Source organism: Mytilus trossulus, chromosome 14 (assembly GCF_036588685.1).
Source record: "Mytilus trossulus isolate FHL-02 chromosome 14, PNRI_Mtr1.1.1.hap1, whole genome shotgun sequence".
NCBI classification, from domain to species: Eukaryota; Metazoa; Mollusca; class Bivalvia; order Mytilida; family Mytilidae; genus Mytilus; species Mytilus trossulus.
The window spans coordinates 2,893,535-2,910,984 of record NC_086386.1 but is presented as its reverse complement, the minus strand read 5'-3'; the positions used below and the strand labels follow the sequence as shown (position 1 = coordinate 2,910,984).

Genomic DNA, 17,450 nt, shown 5'->3' with positions numbered 1-17,450 from the left:
GAGTTGAGCTTGTAGTTCCTTTTATGCTGATCTTGACATTTGAATATTTACTTCTGAACGAAAATGTAGTGAACAAGATGTTTTCCTTGATAGTTGCCGAATACTTCAATTGATCTGTATGTCCTGAAATAGCTTATATAAGGTAAATAATTTTGCAAACTAATTACATCAAGATACATGCTAATGCATACTGTAAATATAGACAATTTATAAAAGTTAATTTCACTATACCATTTCAGTTTAAAGAATATAAAATGTGAAGATTTGAATTGTATATCTCAATACATTGTGAAAAGTATAATCACAAACCTCCTGAACTCCGAGAAAAATTCAAAACGGAAAGTCTCTGATGAAATGGCAAAATAAAAAGCTTAAAACATCAAACGAATGGGTACGTTACCAACTGTCATATTTCTGACTTGATACAGGCATTTTCGTATGTAGAAAATGTTGGATTGAATCGTTTGGTTTCATAGCTACCTTAACCTCTCATATATATGACATTCGCATTAAATCCCATTATATCAATATCGATGTGTGAGCAAAATGGTTTACTTTTTTTAAATTGTTTTTTGGATGGAGAGTTGTCTCATTGGCACTCAAAACACATCTTCTTATATCTATAGACATAATTTGTAAAAATGTCAAAAAACATGGATACAGCAGTCCACATTGTGGTATGGTCTGAGTCAATATAAAAACAAACAAAGAAGCACAAAAAGGCTTTTATTAAAAAATCATTAGCCAAAAATGAAAGACAAGAGAACTTACATTGTCATAGAACAATAACAAAATGACTAATTAATAAGTTCATAGTCACGTAAATGGGATTTCACTAAAAACACGTTTAACAGTATTGTATGTTGAACCTGTGCGATAGTTTCAGTGCGTTATAAAGTTAAACAAGGCATGTCAGCATATCTTACTACTGCGGTATAATCACAATATTTCAGATCAAATCAAATCAAAGGTAGAAATGCGTTTTAGATTTTGTAAGATCCCTTACATGTAAAATCGACAAATCTAGGAAGGTATCCTTTATGGTCTTTGACTTAGATATGTTAAGACGGATTTGAACGAAATCAGACCAAACATAAAAGAAAACGTTGAAATCTTTCAAGATATGGTGGATTAAACCTGTTTTTTTTTAAGCTAGGTAAACCATTTGTATGACAGTCGCATACAATCTATTCATTTTTTAATATTAAATATCTAGTTACGTATGAATAATGTATTTCAATATTTGTTACTTTCAAAACTATTTCGACGCCTCTGATTTTCTATGTGAATGAGTGCGTTTTTTATGTTAATTATATATAGCGTAAAAAACTAGGTTATTTCCACCTTGATGAGAGTTGTAGCCCCTACTCGGGAACTATGAATATCATTTCTAATATCATTTAATTATTTTTGTATCAAGAACCATTTATTCTATATCTACCAAAATGCTTTGTAAGCCGAACCCAAAAAAGAGATAAATCTTATCTGTAATAGATTAACATGTCACCTAAATGAGGGCGTGGAACTTATGCACTTCTTTTTCTGCTACATGTATGTAGATCTGAAGAACAAAAAACTGAAAGGCAAGTTTAGACAGTAACATGTCATCATCTTTTGAAATATGACAGATTGTGTCGTCTCTGTGCACGGACTGAAATCAAAATCATTATATTTTGTCTTGTAGGCAATGGAAGGGAATATATTTTAGCAGATGTTTGTAATGGTCCGTTTTCTGCATAAACGGAGGTACCCAGCAGCAATACTATCGACCTGTAGTTTCTAAATGTCAGTTATCTCAATCTCGGGTTCGGGATCGGGCTACCCCTTTGATAAATATCCAAATTATCGACAAAGTTTTATTATAAATGTTTGTTAAAATATAAATGAGTGTTACATTCAGGACGTTAAATAAAAAAAAGTTAGTTAAAACGCATGATGGACAGATTAAGGTTTGGTTTAAAGAAAACACGTTCATGTCAATCTTATCCTTTAACCGAGATGGAAATCAATAAACCTAAAATGTATCATTATTAGTTAAAAAAAATGCATTTACATTTGTCGAAATTGACGAATTACAATTATATGAAAAAATTCACATGTTTATAAGTGCATAGTCGTTTTAAATCATTTGATAGTTTGTCAGAAATCTATTTCCTTGTTTTCAATGCTTTGAATACAGAGAAAGAATTTATAAGGCACGACAACACGTGCATACGTGTTCGAACTTCGATGATCAATTAAACGGTTGTAAATGAATAGAATTATACCAGATTTATTTAGGTATAAAAAAATATTCGGATGATATCAAGAAATGTTTAAAACAAAAAGGACGAATAGAAATGGCAATTGTCAAAACACCACAAAACTAAACACATCTCCAAAATATTTCATATAAAAAAAAGCAGCATATTATGAGATAATATTTATACATTACAGTATAGAACACAATATCTTTGTAATGAACGATTAGATGAATTGAATCAGTAGATTTTTTACACTCTGCGCATCAAAGATACCAGACACACAGGTAAAGCTTATAAGCTTGAATGTTATTCACTATCTCAAGCTTGGTTTTTTGCGTCCGATGTTAAAAAAGTACTGATTTACTGCGGTTTGAGTTATTGATATTTGGATCTTTCTTAACAAGGCGATACCGATTAGGATAAGTGTTACTATCCGAAGGACCTTCAGTTTCATTTTTTGTAGCTTTGTCATCAGGTTTTCCAGTGTTACCGAAGTCATCTATCATATTCGATTCATCTATAACTTCATATATTCCCTCTATTTCCACAGAAAGAACGTCCTCGAGTATATTTTCCTGCACATTTGTTATTTCTCCATTATCAGGCGTGATCCGTCGTAAATAGTTATGGATTTGCTTGTAACGGCGTTTACACACTGTGCACAGAAGTATGGCAAATGCAAACGCACCAGCACAGACGGAATAAATGAAAATTTCGTTGTGGAGACCTGCAAATAGTAACAATCAAAACGTTAACCGACGCATTTAACATCATTTTTAGAAATATGCATATGCATTAAAACATGTTCACATTAAAATTATGTAAATATTTGACATTGAAGTACATTCTTGATTGAAGAGAAAACACAATTTCAATTAATCTGCGTCGATTGATCCCAGTTCTTTATTGGTTTAAATCCGATTATGACGTCGAATGGTCTTGCTTTCCTCTGAATTTCCTATTTTGACAACAAGAAAAAAGGTGACTATGCCTGATGACGTCACAAAGAAAAAACACATCTTTTTGCAGATCATTCGAACAGAAAAAATACGTTTGCCTGCATATTGTTTGAAAATCACCAGAGAAACAGGTCCAACGTCCAAATCTCGTGTTATGTGCTATTTAAATACTCTCGAAAGTTAGAATTTAAATATCTAAATCGCGAGGTTTAACAATATAACTCGAGTGGATAAATATCGTATCACACTCGATGCAATTTTAGAATATATTTATATTTGTATGACCTACTCTATCATTTATGGTCAGCGCGTCTTTTATCTGATGGCTGAGGTGAACTTTTGTAATAGTCAAGACTTATCCCGTGAAACTCATAACTGCCTAGACTAATCCCGTGAAACTCATAACTGCCTATAGTTCAAAACTTTTTTGTGTACTAATTGAATTTTTTGTCTCTGAAATTATTTATTAAGACCATTTTTTCTCTTATGACATGTTTCACATTTTAAATTTACAAAGACATATTTATATGCTACAAAAACTGGGATGTTGGCCGATAGCTCGAAATAGATGGTTATGACTTTAGTTTATTCGATGGATGATATAACGAAGGGAATTTAAAAACAGAGCATTAAAAATGTTGAAACGAACGATGCATACGCTAACATAACGAGATTTACAGTCCTAATCCCAATTGGAAATACCGAAACTTTTCAAATGACTTAAAGAAAACAATTTTATTTACATTTTATTCAGATAAACAAATTTCGTGTCTTTTTGGCGCAACACAAAAAGACACTTTATTACTATATTACATAATCATTTGTCAAATACACCAGGTGATTAATACATGCCAGACACTTTTAATCTAGTTTAATTTACTTTATGCACATTCCATTTACTTATATATAATGCTGTTATAGTCATTACACTGTCAGTAATGAACAATTATTGCATAACATCGTATAATATGAGTACAGTGATGAAACTGCAAATACATATACGTATAAAACTATACAAAATCTGTAAACTTTTAAAACAACACTGATATTAAAACCCGCCATTCTGAAATTGCGTTAATTTCGTAGAAAAAAATAACTCGTCGCCAATTTGGATTTTTTACCATTTTTTTTTCTTTTGTCTGTTTTTGAATTGCCTTTAAGGTCAGAAATGTATTTCCTTTGGATTTTTTAAAGTATGGTTGATCATGGTTCTTCTTACGTTAAATAATACTTAAACATGTTAAATTGTCCATCTTTTAACATGCGTAACGCCGTTGATCGATTATATATATACTATATAAAAGATAACTAATACGTATCACACAGTTAAAAAAAACAAATCTTGAAACGTACTATCACCCCTTAGGAATCCCCACTGAAACTAAATTCCAAACGAAAAACATTTTTTGACATTGTAGTTTGTTTGTTTATTTTGCATCGAAAGTATTTTCATTTAAAAACATTAGTTATTCCTCAAAAAAAGAAGACATAACAAAACCATAAACTTAAGTTTGGTCACTTATGCATTGTTTACGCATTTAAATTTTGCGTGCATAGAAAAAGTGTAAATTACACCATTCAGAAACGGAGTTAAAGTTTCACTATGATTTTATTTTTCATAATAATTAAAAACCCAATATCGTTAACGTTTTCTACAAATACTTTTTGAATTTTCGGCAATTTAATACCAATATTTGAGACGTCAATAGGATGTGTAACTACATTTCTTCCAATATGGGTCCATAGCACGGGGTCTCATACCCTGTACATGCCTTCTAAACTTTATCATTCCATTCATCAACAACGTCCCCTCGAAAATCACCAAGAATTTGCAGTGGTGAATTTCTGCGATTGCAAACTCTGTCAATGACATCCCAGACATGTTCGATAGGGTTCACTTCTTGAGACATGTAAGACCGGAATACAGCGCCAATGGCTTCTTGTTTTTGTACACAGTTACAATTCCTGTCCTGTGGGATCTAGCGTTGTCGTCTATGTACAAGGGTCTTGACGCAAGTGGATGGATGTCAAAATGAGGGACTACAATGTTTCTAAGCACCAAATCCCTGTGTATCTGTCTGCTTATGTTACTCTGCAGAATATGCATACCACGCTTACAACGGTACGAGCAGTAACTCCATACTGTAACACCACCAGTACCGAATGCAGTAGTTGGGCAAATGTTGTTTTGATCAGGGGCAGTTTCATTTTTCCGCCAAACTCATATTCTGCCGTCTTCTATTCTTAACCGAAACTGAATCTCATCTGACAAATGATACTTTTGTTAGTTTCTCGTGTTCCAGCGTTGCTGGTTATTATACGGTGCCTGGCTGTAAGGGCAGGTCTTTTGAAAACTTTATGTGCTCTTATGTTGTTTATGAAGTCGACGGATCAATATGCGAACACAAACACGAGCACCTGAAGGCCACTGGTGTCAAAGCTACAGGGCAGGAGTAAAAAGGTTGGATAAAGCACGACAAATAAGCAGTCTATCATCACAACGTGTAATTAAACGGGGCTTTCCGGACCTTGGTCTATCATTTCCGTTCCTATGTCAATATGACGTTGTAAGAGTCTGACAATGACGGTGTGTTTATATTATCTATGCTCCTAGTACTTCTACCGGCATTTGACATGCAAGTTGCTTGCCAACGTTTGTTCACAGATAACCTTTTTTGTTATTTGTTTTTCAGTAGTCAGGCTTTCACAATCCCTTTACATCACCACCTGACTATGGTGTTACGGGATTTGATATATACAACAAAAAATCGACTTCATTTGTTTTTTCTTCTAATGTGAATATATATCATTTGAATACTAACATTATAACAAAAAGGGGAAATGAAACAATCACACATACACATCTACACATACACACACACTCGCACGTGCATTAACATAACATATATCAACTTGTGTATTACAAAGAAAAATGTTATCTTTGTAATGATCTGCTCTCTGTGAACTGTTAGTTTTATTTTTTTATTTTATATGATTTGAATCAAAATAATTGTTACTAATCAGTAAAAATGTAATCTACTGGGCCTATAATTTTTGAAAAAAAGGTGTGGTACCATTCTTCTTTTCTATAAAATGTTAATTCTCCTGAAATCTCTTATTTTTGCTTATAGTTCTATATATAATACTTGGTTTCTTTTCATACAATTTACATTTGTATATATATAGCTCTTTGCAATAATTATGATCAAATTCAATAGTAAACTCTCATTTTGAGGACCAAGAAAAATGTCCTTTTTATTTAATGGAGATTGTAAAGTTCACAAAATATCTTTTCAATTTTTGTGAAAAAGATTGCTATATAAATGTGTTAATGGACATTCATCGAATTAATGCTCCATGGTTTCATCCGAAATCTTCAGAAAGGTACAAAGCTTTGAATCTTTAAGTTTAATTTTATACAAAAAAGTATTTGTTGCAATTATTTTTTGTAAAAAATTGTATTAAAAAGTCCTTAAATAATTGTCTCTACATGATTATTTGAAAATAAAATAATATTCTGACCATTGTGCAATTTCAATACCTAGTGATTCCTCCCATTGTAAGATCTTTTCTGTTGGCAGTTGCACATTTCTGTCAACAAGATGTATACAAACTTTGAAACTCTTGGTTTAATAGCTTCCTTGTGAGCAGCAACCCTCTATCAAGAAAATCATGATAAGAAATGCAAGCACGGGAATATCGTATCAATTGGGAGATATATACCCCGTATGCAGGTGCTGCTGGAATGTTGCTACTTAGAAATGCAAAGTTTACAATTGGAAAGCTGAAATCATCTCTTTTGTCGTAAAGTTTTGTTTTCAACTGACCCTCATTGTCAATTTCTAGATGTAAGTCAAGATAAATCTTTAAATCAGGACAGAAAATCAGATCTGAATACTTTTATTCCCACAGCTCACACAGCTTAAGTTTTAGAAGAATTATTTTTGAACCCAGATAATTTTTGGAAAGAGTAAAAACAATTTAAAGTTCCACTCACAGAGGTTTCAGTTCCATCTTAAACAAGTAAAGTGTCATCAGCATATTGACTCAAAAGGGATTCATTTCCTTGAACAAAAGTTCCCTTTATTTTGGGGTTTAACCTTATTTTCATAGAAAGTAACTCAACACATATAGCCTTATGAAAAGGTAAAGGGAGAGGGTTCACCTTGTCTACAACTTCTCTCCAAATCAAAGAAGCTTGAAAGATGGCCATTTTTTATAACACAACTTGATGCTTTCAAATAAAATACTTCAAACCAACTGCATATAGATGGTCCAAAATTGAAACTCTTCAATGATTAAAAAAAAAATCTATTAGCAGTAAAAGACCAGTTTTGTTATGTTTTTCTAAATAGTGCATCAAATTATACAGTAGACGCGCATTCCCACCTATAAATATATCCTTTATAAAGCCTTTCTGACAGACACTGATAATAGATGGTAAAACAGGTTTTTTTTCTATTAGCAATGACGGCAGAAGCAATCTTGGTGTCAGTATTCATAAGGCGCTAAATAACGTCTAACTTTATCTTCTTTTGGAATACATGTAATGACACTATGATACTGAAATTTAGAAAATTCCCCATTTTCATATCCATAATATAACGATCTAAAACAAAAAGGTCCAATATCTCTCAAAAGACTTTGTAAAATTGTACAGTTTACCCATCTGAGCCTGGGCTCTTTCCATTTGGCATAGATTTTAGTGATTCTGCACATTCTTTTAAAGAAATATTACCCTCACACAAATCCTTCTCGTCTTCTGTGAGTTTAACATTGAGCTTGTAAAAGGATTCATCATCACATTCCAGATTTTAACTTGAGTATAGTGTTTAAAAAAATTCATTACATCTTGTAAAACTCTAGATTGATCTGAAATATGTTTTCCGTATTCGTCTTTGAGCTTAGTTGTCTTTTTTAAATATTTTTTTTCTTTTCAAATTAACAAAAAACCTCTGAACACTTTTCCCTTTTCTCTTGCTAGTTTGCATGGGATCTTAAAGAAAACACCTTCAATTTTGAATTTGACCATCAGTAGATAACTTACGCATTGCCATATTAGAAAACGACTTGATAAACGTAACATTTCACTTGTTCGCGCGACAGTAGGAAGGTGATTTGAAGATATCGAAACAGAGTGTTTGTAATTGTGCAAGTGACCTTTAATAAAAAGTTGTTTGAGAGGTTTATCAAATACAAATACAATATTTTGTAATGTCAATTATGACTCCATATCATTTGTGCAGTATAATTAAGTTCAACTTTATACTTTATACTTTTAAACAAAATGGATTCTTTCTCAGTAGATAAATTTATACCGGAAAAATAAGTTTAATAAAATAATATAAAGGGACAAACTACATTGTACCGGTGACTAAACTGTATCTAAAATTAAAACTTTCTCTCACACAAAAAATAAACTAACTTTTGTAATTTTACTCTATCCTCGGATGACATTAACCTTATCAATTTTGATTTATTTAGGAGGCTTTTAAAGTTTTTGTTTACCTTATTTAAGTAATTTATATATTCAGGTCTATTAACATGTAAAGCAGGACACTGAAGAAGAAAATGATTTTCATCCTACACTTCAGTGTTACATAATTTACATATTCTATCTCCATTCGAAGCCCCACATATTTGCTTTTCAAAGATCAGACCCCTTTTTGGCCCCAAAATATAGCAGTTTTACAAAATTGTGATAATGTAATCGTTAAGCTATTTATTGGATATAAGAATGATTCTGCTACATAAATATGGGCTATGTTTGACAATACAATGCACATATATCGGGTACTAGCATCAAAAAGTCATGCTAAATTACTGAAATCTTCACAATTTTAGCATTTTAGTAAAATTTCATAATATAGAAATGGAAGTTGTATTTGATGATAATACATAATATAAATAAAGGTTTGGGATGAACACGGATGCGGCCACTTTCATTTTTGACAAAAACCATCTGAAAAATGCCGAATTTTGGCAAATTTGATAGATTTTTTTTTATATTTAAGCTTGAATCGGAGCGTTTGCAATGACTTAATCAGTCAAAAATTTTAAACTAAAACCAATTAAGTCAATTGAAATAGACACTTAAGTGTTTAAAAAGTGTCTAAAATATTTCTTAAGATGAACTTGAAAATTGAGGCCAAAATACTCCCTTCTAATTTATGTGCACTGACTCTGAACTTAGGGAGCAGTCCCCTTTCATCCACATTCAAAGTTAATAAGTATTTTTCCATAAAAATATTTTCTTCAAATAATCTGTACGTTTATTTCCATGCTGTTTTGTTTTGTCGATCAATTTCGGTTTAATCTTTGTAGTTGATTTTTTTTTAGTGTATGTTCAAGGAAATTCATAACAACAAACATTCATATATTTCGCAATGGTTAAAATAATTTTTTCACTTATTTTAAGGTGAGGCTTTACTTTTTTCGCGGACTGTATATATTAGATTATACTGTTAGGTATAAAAGAGTTAAGTTAAAAAAAAACATAGAACAAATGTAACACGTCATTTTGTATCACACTCATAGGGTTTTTGCATTGGAATTAAACATATTTATTCTTAAACCAGTTGTTGGCACGGGCTATGTTCTGCTCATATATTTCATGATGGTATAATACTAAACTCCTCACAGGTGGGATTCTGCCTGATATTCATATGATGAAAACACAATCTTTCAATTAGGTTAATTGAAGTCTGGAGTTGGCATGTCAGTAACAACTTCTCTTGATCTGAGTTTTACTGTGCGTGATGTTTTGCGTTTCTTTTTTCTACATGAGCTAGAGGTATAGGGGGACGGTTGAGATATTAAAACATGTTTAGTCCCGCTGCAATTTTGCGCATTTCCTAATTCATGAGCCTCTGGCCTTTGTTAGTCTTGTACGATTTTGAATTTTAGTTTCTTGTGTATAATTCGGAGTTTAGTATGCCGTCCAAAAGAGATTACCAATAAAATGACATACGTACCTAACTCGACGTACACACGTAACGGAACCGGTTATTGCTAACCAATTAATTTTGTAAAATGCGTTACTCAAGTTTTAACTAAGTATTCATAGACTAGGAAACCCATTCATAATCAATTTAATCAATATCAAATATTTCTAAGATGATAAAAAACGAAAGAAATCATGATTTTTATATATCACGTGATTCTTGAGATTCCCGCCTAAACTTCACTGTCATAAGACCATGTATATATACGAATCTTTACCTATCATACGATTCATTGGAGTTGTCTTTCATGGTTTTGACAATGACTTTGATTTTCAGATATAATTGCAAAATTTAATGAACTTATCATTTGATATTTGTATTTAGTTTGTGTGTCGTTATCAGATAGATTCTTCTTTTCTATTTTTAATGTTTTATAATATTTAATTTCTTATTTGTCGATCGAAAAGGGGGAGTAGCCCTCTACCCCTGTATCCTCGGATGCAAGTTTAGGTATACTTAAACAAAAACCTCGCCCCATAATTTGGTATAGTTAAAGACGAAAAAGAACTTTTGAAAAATATATCATTGATATGAATTTCTGCCCACATCAAATTATCTTCAATTAAATTATAGAAAAATATTATTTTGTTTTACAAGTCGAGTACACCTTTTACATTCGGGTGTGTTGGAATTTAAACGTTAAATCTTTTTAAAACAACAAAAAGGCAACCTTCTCACTTCGGAATTCGTTATTTTAATATTTGTATGCTATTGTCGTCTTGGTAGTTTTTAAAATTCATAATGTGAGAAGAACTAAGATATGGGTCAAGTGAAATGACAAGAAATGATGGGTGTGTTTGATTACAAGTTGGTAATGCACTTGTTCCATTATAGTATTTATGTTAATAAAATCGTTCAAAGTTTAATGACAAAATATTAAAAGAGTAAAAAAAAATAGTTGTGGTTGATTTTTACTGAAGGCATATTCCAGCAACAATGCGTGTTCAAAGAGCCAAACATGCATGCAGTGTATGCTCTCCTTCGTCATGCTTCAATGCAGTAGGACGAAATACGTTGAGTTAGGTCGGTTATGTCGAGTAAAGTCATTTTATTGGAAATCTCTATTATCACTGAACTAAACATATTTGTTTGGGGGACACCTGAAGGACGCCTCCGGATGGGGAAAATTTTCGCTCCATTGAAAACCCATTGGAGTCATTCGGCTGTTGTCTGCTCTATGGTCAGGTTGTTGTTCCTTTCCATTCCATTCTTAATTTTAGCAAACTTATATGAATACAAAGATAAATGAGCACAGGTAAAATCAAAACAAGTATGGGTAGAAAAGTGAGAAGAAAATTATAACACGTATTTTTGAAAAACTAAACAAAGGATGTATCAATGCTTTCCCAAGTTCAAATATCAAATTGATATTACAGACAAGACTGTAGGACAGAATGATTACGACAATTGGAAACTGTTGACAAACTATAGTTTATTTGATCACAGCAAGTGTCGATCAAAAATTGGTATTTTCTAGATTTTTGTTAAATATGTTTTGTGTTGTAGGCAGAACAATCTATTTCTCTCTGGTCAGCGTTTTTATATATAGGTTCCAGCCAAAGGTCTGAACTTTTTAAAAACGTTCCTACATCACAGAAGTAATTTAAAGTCGGAATTACTTATTACGGTAAATTTTTAGCATGTTAAATGTGATATACAATTTTAGTATTTACAATATATTTCCTAGTTTTGTGTCACTTTTGTCAGTAATTTAAAGAACCTAAACTTTCAAAATACTTTTTAAACGAAAGGTGTTTTTGTATATAAAAATGTCTATTAACATGTTTAAGGTTGGTAACCCCTTCTCCTTTTATTTATTTTAGTATATAAAAAATGTAATACATTTTATTTAAAAAGAAAAGTCAAAACATTGTTAAGCTAAAAGAGAAGTTTGTTTTGAAAGAACTTCTTTGGCAGTTTGACATATACCGAATTCAACCTATATGCCCAATATGTACATTTTTCATCCCATTACAGTGAAATAGATAATTGTATTAACAATAAAATATTTAAACATATTTTGTCATACTACTGTATACATTTTTATGTTTCTGACTGGCATTGTCTTAAGTATTCCAAAGGTTGAAATTTGAAGAAAAAAATCCTCTTTTATAAAATCGCATAATTTACTCGGAAAACTTATCTAAAAATGATTTTCATTATTCTTTTATGAGCACAAAAACACATGCAAGTTTCTAATCATTCTATTGACAAAAGGGTTTACATATGCATTTATCATATTTTGTAATCAAAATGGTAACTGACCTACAATTTGGTTGTTTGAAAAACTGCAACATCTTTTCTTTTGACCCCAAAAGTTTTAAGTATACACATTTTCGAATCGAAAAACATATAAAACCGTGAAGTAGTTCTTACGATTATATTTTGAAATTTTGACTCTGATCACCGGTCTTTAAAGGGAATTTCCATTTGCAAATTAATTTTGAGATTGGTGTTTTTGTCATTTTACTTGTTACGAGAAGTTATATTGACCAATTGATAATTAATGAAAATATCACGTGATACGTTTCATTTGTCCAAAGCGTTAACCCTGATGTACCGTCACAAAGAAAGAAGCATGTTTTGCTTGATTTGGAAAAAATATATAACTATTTAACCAAAAGGATACTTAAGCTAGACTTCAAACTATCCAAGGTTAATATAGCCTTCAGGAGAAGGAACCTTTGTGTCTGAATAATTTTGTAATCTTTAAGGGGATAATTTAATCATGTTTATAGCCTGGAAAACGTACTAATAAGTAAGCTAACGATATGGTAGTAACTGAATATACCGCTTTATCAATTGTATGCGTTTTAAGCCATATTATTAATTAGCCTTCATCGGGAACGCCCAATCCTCCCTTTCCATCAGAAATCCAGTGATTATCAGCTATATGAAGAGTTTATTGACCAGAAATTACTTAAAAAGTGACGACAGTTAAAATCTTTTCACAAATTATTTAGTATCGTACCACAATTCTCATCGACAACTGTTACAGTATATGTATGATTGATAAATACGCTTTTTAGTATATTGTGGACAGATGCAATTATATGTTAGTATAATTCAATAAAAACCTTAAGGAAACTTAATAATCTAGTTCGTTAGTTTCATCTGCATACAGATGCTTTTGAAATAAAAAAAAAACAACATGACAATTGTGCAAAACTTAGACCGTTAATGCCTGTTTATGGATCTAAACAAGGAGGTCATACTGGTAATACCTTTACCGTCTGTATGGGTAATTTTAAATGCGAAGCTATAAATAGACTGGCATAAGGCATGAAGGTGTAATACCATAAACATGATAAAACCATAGTACGTCACATCTAGTTTCATACAACAAGCGTAGACATATTCTCTTGAAATTGACAGTTGAAGTTTTGTATACAGGAAATTTATAAAGATGACCACATTATTGATATTCATGTCAACACCGAAGTGTTGACTACTGGGCTGGTGATACCCTCGTAGTCATCTTTTGTATCATATTCCACTGTTTGAAGCCAGATGATATTAATTGGTCTTCACTATATTTTATCACGAAGCAGTTTGAATTTGAATTTTCGAAGACATTTTGCTCGAGTCGCTCTAAATGACATCTTACAAATTACTAAACTTTTCTCAAAAAATTGCACTGTTTTTGCAAAAACTTGACCGCAATGCTTGAAATAACCAGTTTTACAAAAACAAATCATTTTATGCAACAACAAAGTCTTCTTTAGTTGAATTTAATGCGACTGCTATTCAAATGAGAGGGTAAGCTAGTTATAAAACTAGGTTCAATCCACCATATTCTACATAAGAAAATGGCCGTACCAAGTCAGAACTATGACAGTTGTTATCCATTCATTTGATGTGTTTTAGTTTTTTATTTTGACATTTTATTAGGGACTTTTCTTTTTGAACTTTCCTCGAAGTTTAGTACTATTTTGATTTTACTTTATAGGAGTAAACCTCCTTTGTTCCATTTATTTGTTCGGCATGCTTTAAGATATTGATTTAATACACGGTGATTAGTTTTAGGGTCGAAACAAAATACAGTCTGTTTAGCAAAAAAAATCTTCTGTAGGTGTAATACCACCAAATCATAGAACGTCACATACGGATGCATACATAAAAGGGTTGAAAAAATATTCTGATGACTTGATCTCACATTTTACTGCACAAAAATAAAATAATTCTGGGTCATAGACATATACCTTGAGTGATTCAAATTATATTTTATATGGTGTTTCTATAGAATATTTTGTAAACTTGAGTTACTTGTTTATGAAAACGTATGACTAGGTTTAAATGATGTGTACATTTCATTGGATATGTTCCTGTATGGGTATTTTCGTATATGCAATAAACTGTTAGGTGCAATTTTTTTTCTGTAGTACAAGTCAGGATGACTTTATTTCAAACACAGATAAATTCTGCACAATTGTTTGAAGAGTAACTAATAGGGAAATCAATGGTGGTATTACGCTTCGATGTTTTATCTAGTTTTTTGTCTCGTTTATTTTCGTCGTTTTTAATTTCTCCATCCAAGTCGTAATTTGTAAAGTAATCTTTTATAGGTAAAAGTAAAGACTTTAACGTGCAACTTTGTCTCACACCGAACAGTAAGCTATAAAGGTCCCCAGCTATGACAAGTGTAAAAACATACATACAAGAAAACCTATAAAAAAGCGAAACGAGAAACACTAATAATTTTTCACTAATATAAACGTTTACCTATATTATTTTTGTTAGACTTAGAAGTTGTGCTTGTTGTTTTAGGAGTAATCTTCCTTACAGTCGGATCTTCTCCTCTGTTTGTAAACGGTTTGATTGAATGAGACAAAAATGTAGTAAACCGGCTGAAATCTGTCATAGTTGATGTAAATTTCAATCTATCTGTTTTTCCTGCGATTACTTTGAATTTGAAACAAAAGTATATCAACATTATAATATATCAATAAACATTCTTTTTTTTCTATAATAGAATGATATAATAAATCATATGGAATACATTCTGCTTTTGATACCATTTTTTAAAGATTTGATTGTTGCTAACAATGTATTTGTGGTGAGTAGCTATAATCATTGTGCAGACAATTTCAAATGATTATTAACTTGTTTCTAACGAAGATCAGGTTGACCTATAGTTGTTAATGTTTGTGTTATTTTGGTCTTTTGTGGATAGTTGTCTCATTGGCAATCATGCCACATCTTCTTTTTTATATTATACGTAAGGCTTTTGTTAAATGTTGAAAGCTTTATATAGCTCAGTTATTTATCCTTGTCCATTTGTGTCATTGGTAACCATATCACACCTCACTATCTTTATATCTTTATATGTATTTAACTAGATATCATCTCTGCGATGCAACTCAAATCCTTTATACAACATTGCAAGCTAGATTCGACTTAATGTGTTTTTTATTGGCTAAAATACATTTTGTTTGTATCAGTCTTTTTTTTTATTTACAAAATATGTGATTCAGATGTTTTTTTCTTGGTCAATGGACACACATAAGAAATAACATATTGCAATGTAATGTTTACACATTATTGTACATGTAGCTACCAAAATTTAAAATGCAAGTTTTCATTTTTGAAAAAAACATATCATTACGCAATTGAGCAAAATAAAGCAAAAAAAAAGAATAATAATGCAAATTATTATGAATTATCGAATGATACGCATTTGTCTTTTTTTTCACTTAAAAAAAAGTTGATCTGATTGTTGTCATTGACTATTTCGTATGTAATTAGGAATAACAAAACATTGTCATTGAATAGTAGACGAATTTTTAAGTACAGATATAATTAAGGAATGACTGTAATATTTTTTCTGTCTATGACGAAATAACATAAAAAATGTGGTGCACACTGAATAACGCCCGTAGCGGTTTATTTAACAGTTTGCACCAATTTTTTTTATGATATTTCGAATAGACAGAAAAAAATATTACAGTCATTCCTTAATTATATCTATACTTCAACATTCGTCTACTATAGAAGATTTTAGACCGTAGAAAACCATGAAAAAATGTTGATGACGTCACGGTCACATGACAAAATAATGTCTATGGGCTCATAACAAAATAACGTCAGCCAATCAGAAGACGCGTTACATCCAAAATTAAATTATTCATTTATACATCCAAACGTAAGAGTTGACTATTGATTTGATCTTTACGGATCATTTTGTATTTTGTATAAAAAATAAACTTAAGTATTCATTTGCCATTGTTGTTACCTGTAGTTTCTTCTGGCATGTCAATCTGAATGTTAATACATCCTAATATATGATCACAACTAGAAAAGAGGTACAAACAACATAACAATTCTTTTTGATATTGACTAATAGTATGAAATGTGAATATTTACTGTTTTTGTTGTAAAGCTAAAACATTGAGATATACAAGAACGAGATAGAAGCAATCAGCTTTAATATGTTGTCTATATTTAGAACATTTTCAATTTTGTTCTGGTGCCTTATAAGTATAGTCAGAACGCTACTCGAAATTAACAGGAATAACATTAACGGTTCCAATTTTCCTACACCAAATGCGCAGTTCAACAATAACTGTCTCCTCAGTGATGTTCAAGTCCAAATTATAAGAAAATCAAAAAATTATTGAAAAGATGAAGAGCTGCATTCCACTTAAGGTAGATAGGGTGTCTAAATTATAATCCATAGAATGTTTTTATAATTTGCCAAAATGTAGTTTATATCCTGCTTGTTTAAGAACTTATTTATATTTATCAATGACAAAATTTTCATTGATGGCTTATTAAAAAAAAACCATATAAATCTTTCAGGCAGAGTAAAGTCCAAGAATCTTTGACCACCTGTCATGTTATTCCAAAACTGGTATGCAGTTATATCATAGGCTTAGGGTGATTGTTCGGGACATTTACATTTTCTATGGAGGGAAATCATGGGCTTAAGGTGAATGTTCGGGACATTTACATTTACCATGGAGTGATATCATGGGCTTAGGGTGAGTGTTCAGGACATTTACATTTACTATGGAGTGATATCATGCGTTTAGAGTGAATGTTCGGGACATTTACATGTACTATGGACAGGTAATTCAAATCTCACCTTTGATCCCCTGTTCGAGTAAACATTTGTCTGATTAGTGTCTCAAACCTATGTACTGTAGAATCCAAGCTCACCGTTCCTCACAGATAATCAAGTCAATTCATACTAATTACAAACTCGTCCTTCATTAACTTGATCCGCTAAAATTCAATTGACACCA

At 31.3% G+C, this 17,450-nt stretch overlaps 1 protein-coding gene across 1 annotated transcript; it reads right to left on the bottom strand.

Moving 5' to 3' along the window:
- Positions 1-2,409: 2,409 nt before the first annotated feature.
- On the bottom strand, positions 2,410-15,067 carry LOC134696891 (uncharacterized). The gene is made up of 2 exons (XM_063558852.1): positions 14,929-15,067; positions 2,410-2,970 (listed from the first exon to the last, which is right to left on the bottom strand). Exons 1-2 carry the CDS (start codon positions 15,065-15,067, stop codon positions 2,588-2,590), a joined length of 522 nt encoding a protein of 173 aa, XP_063414922.1. The 3' UTR covers positions 2,410-2,587.
- Between the last annotated feature and the right edge of the window lie 2,383 nt (positions 15,068-17,450).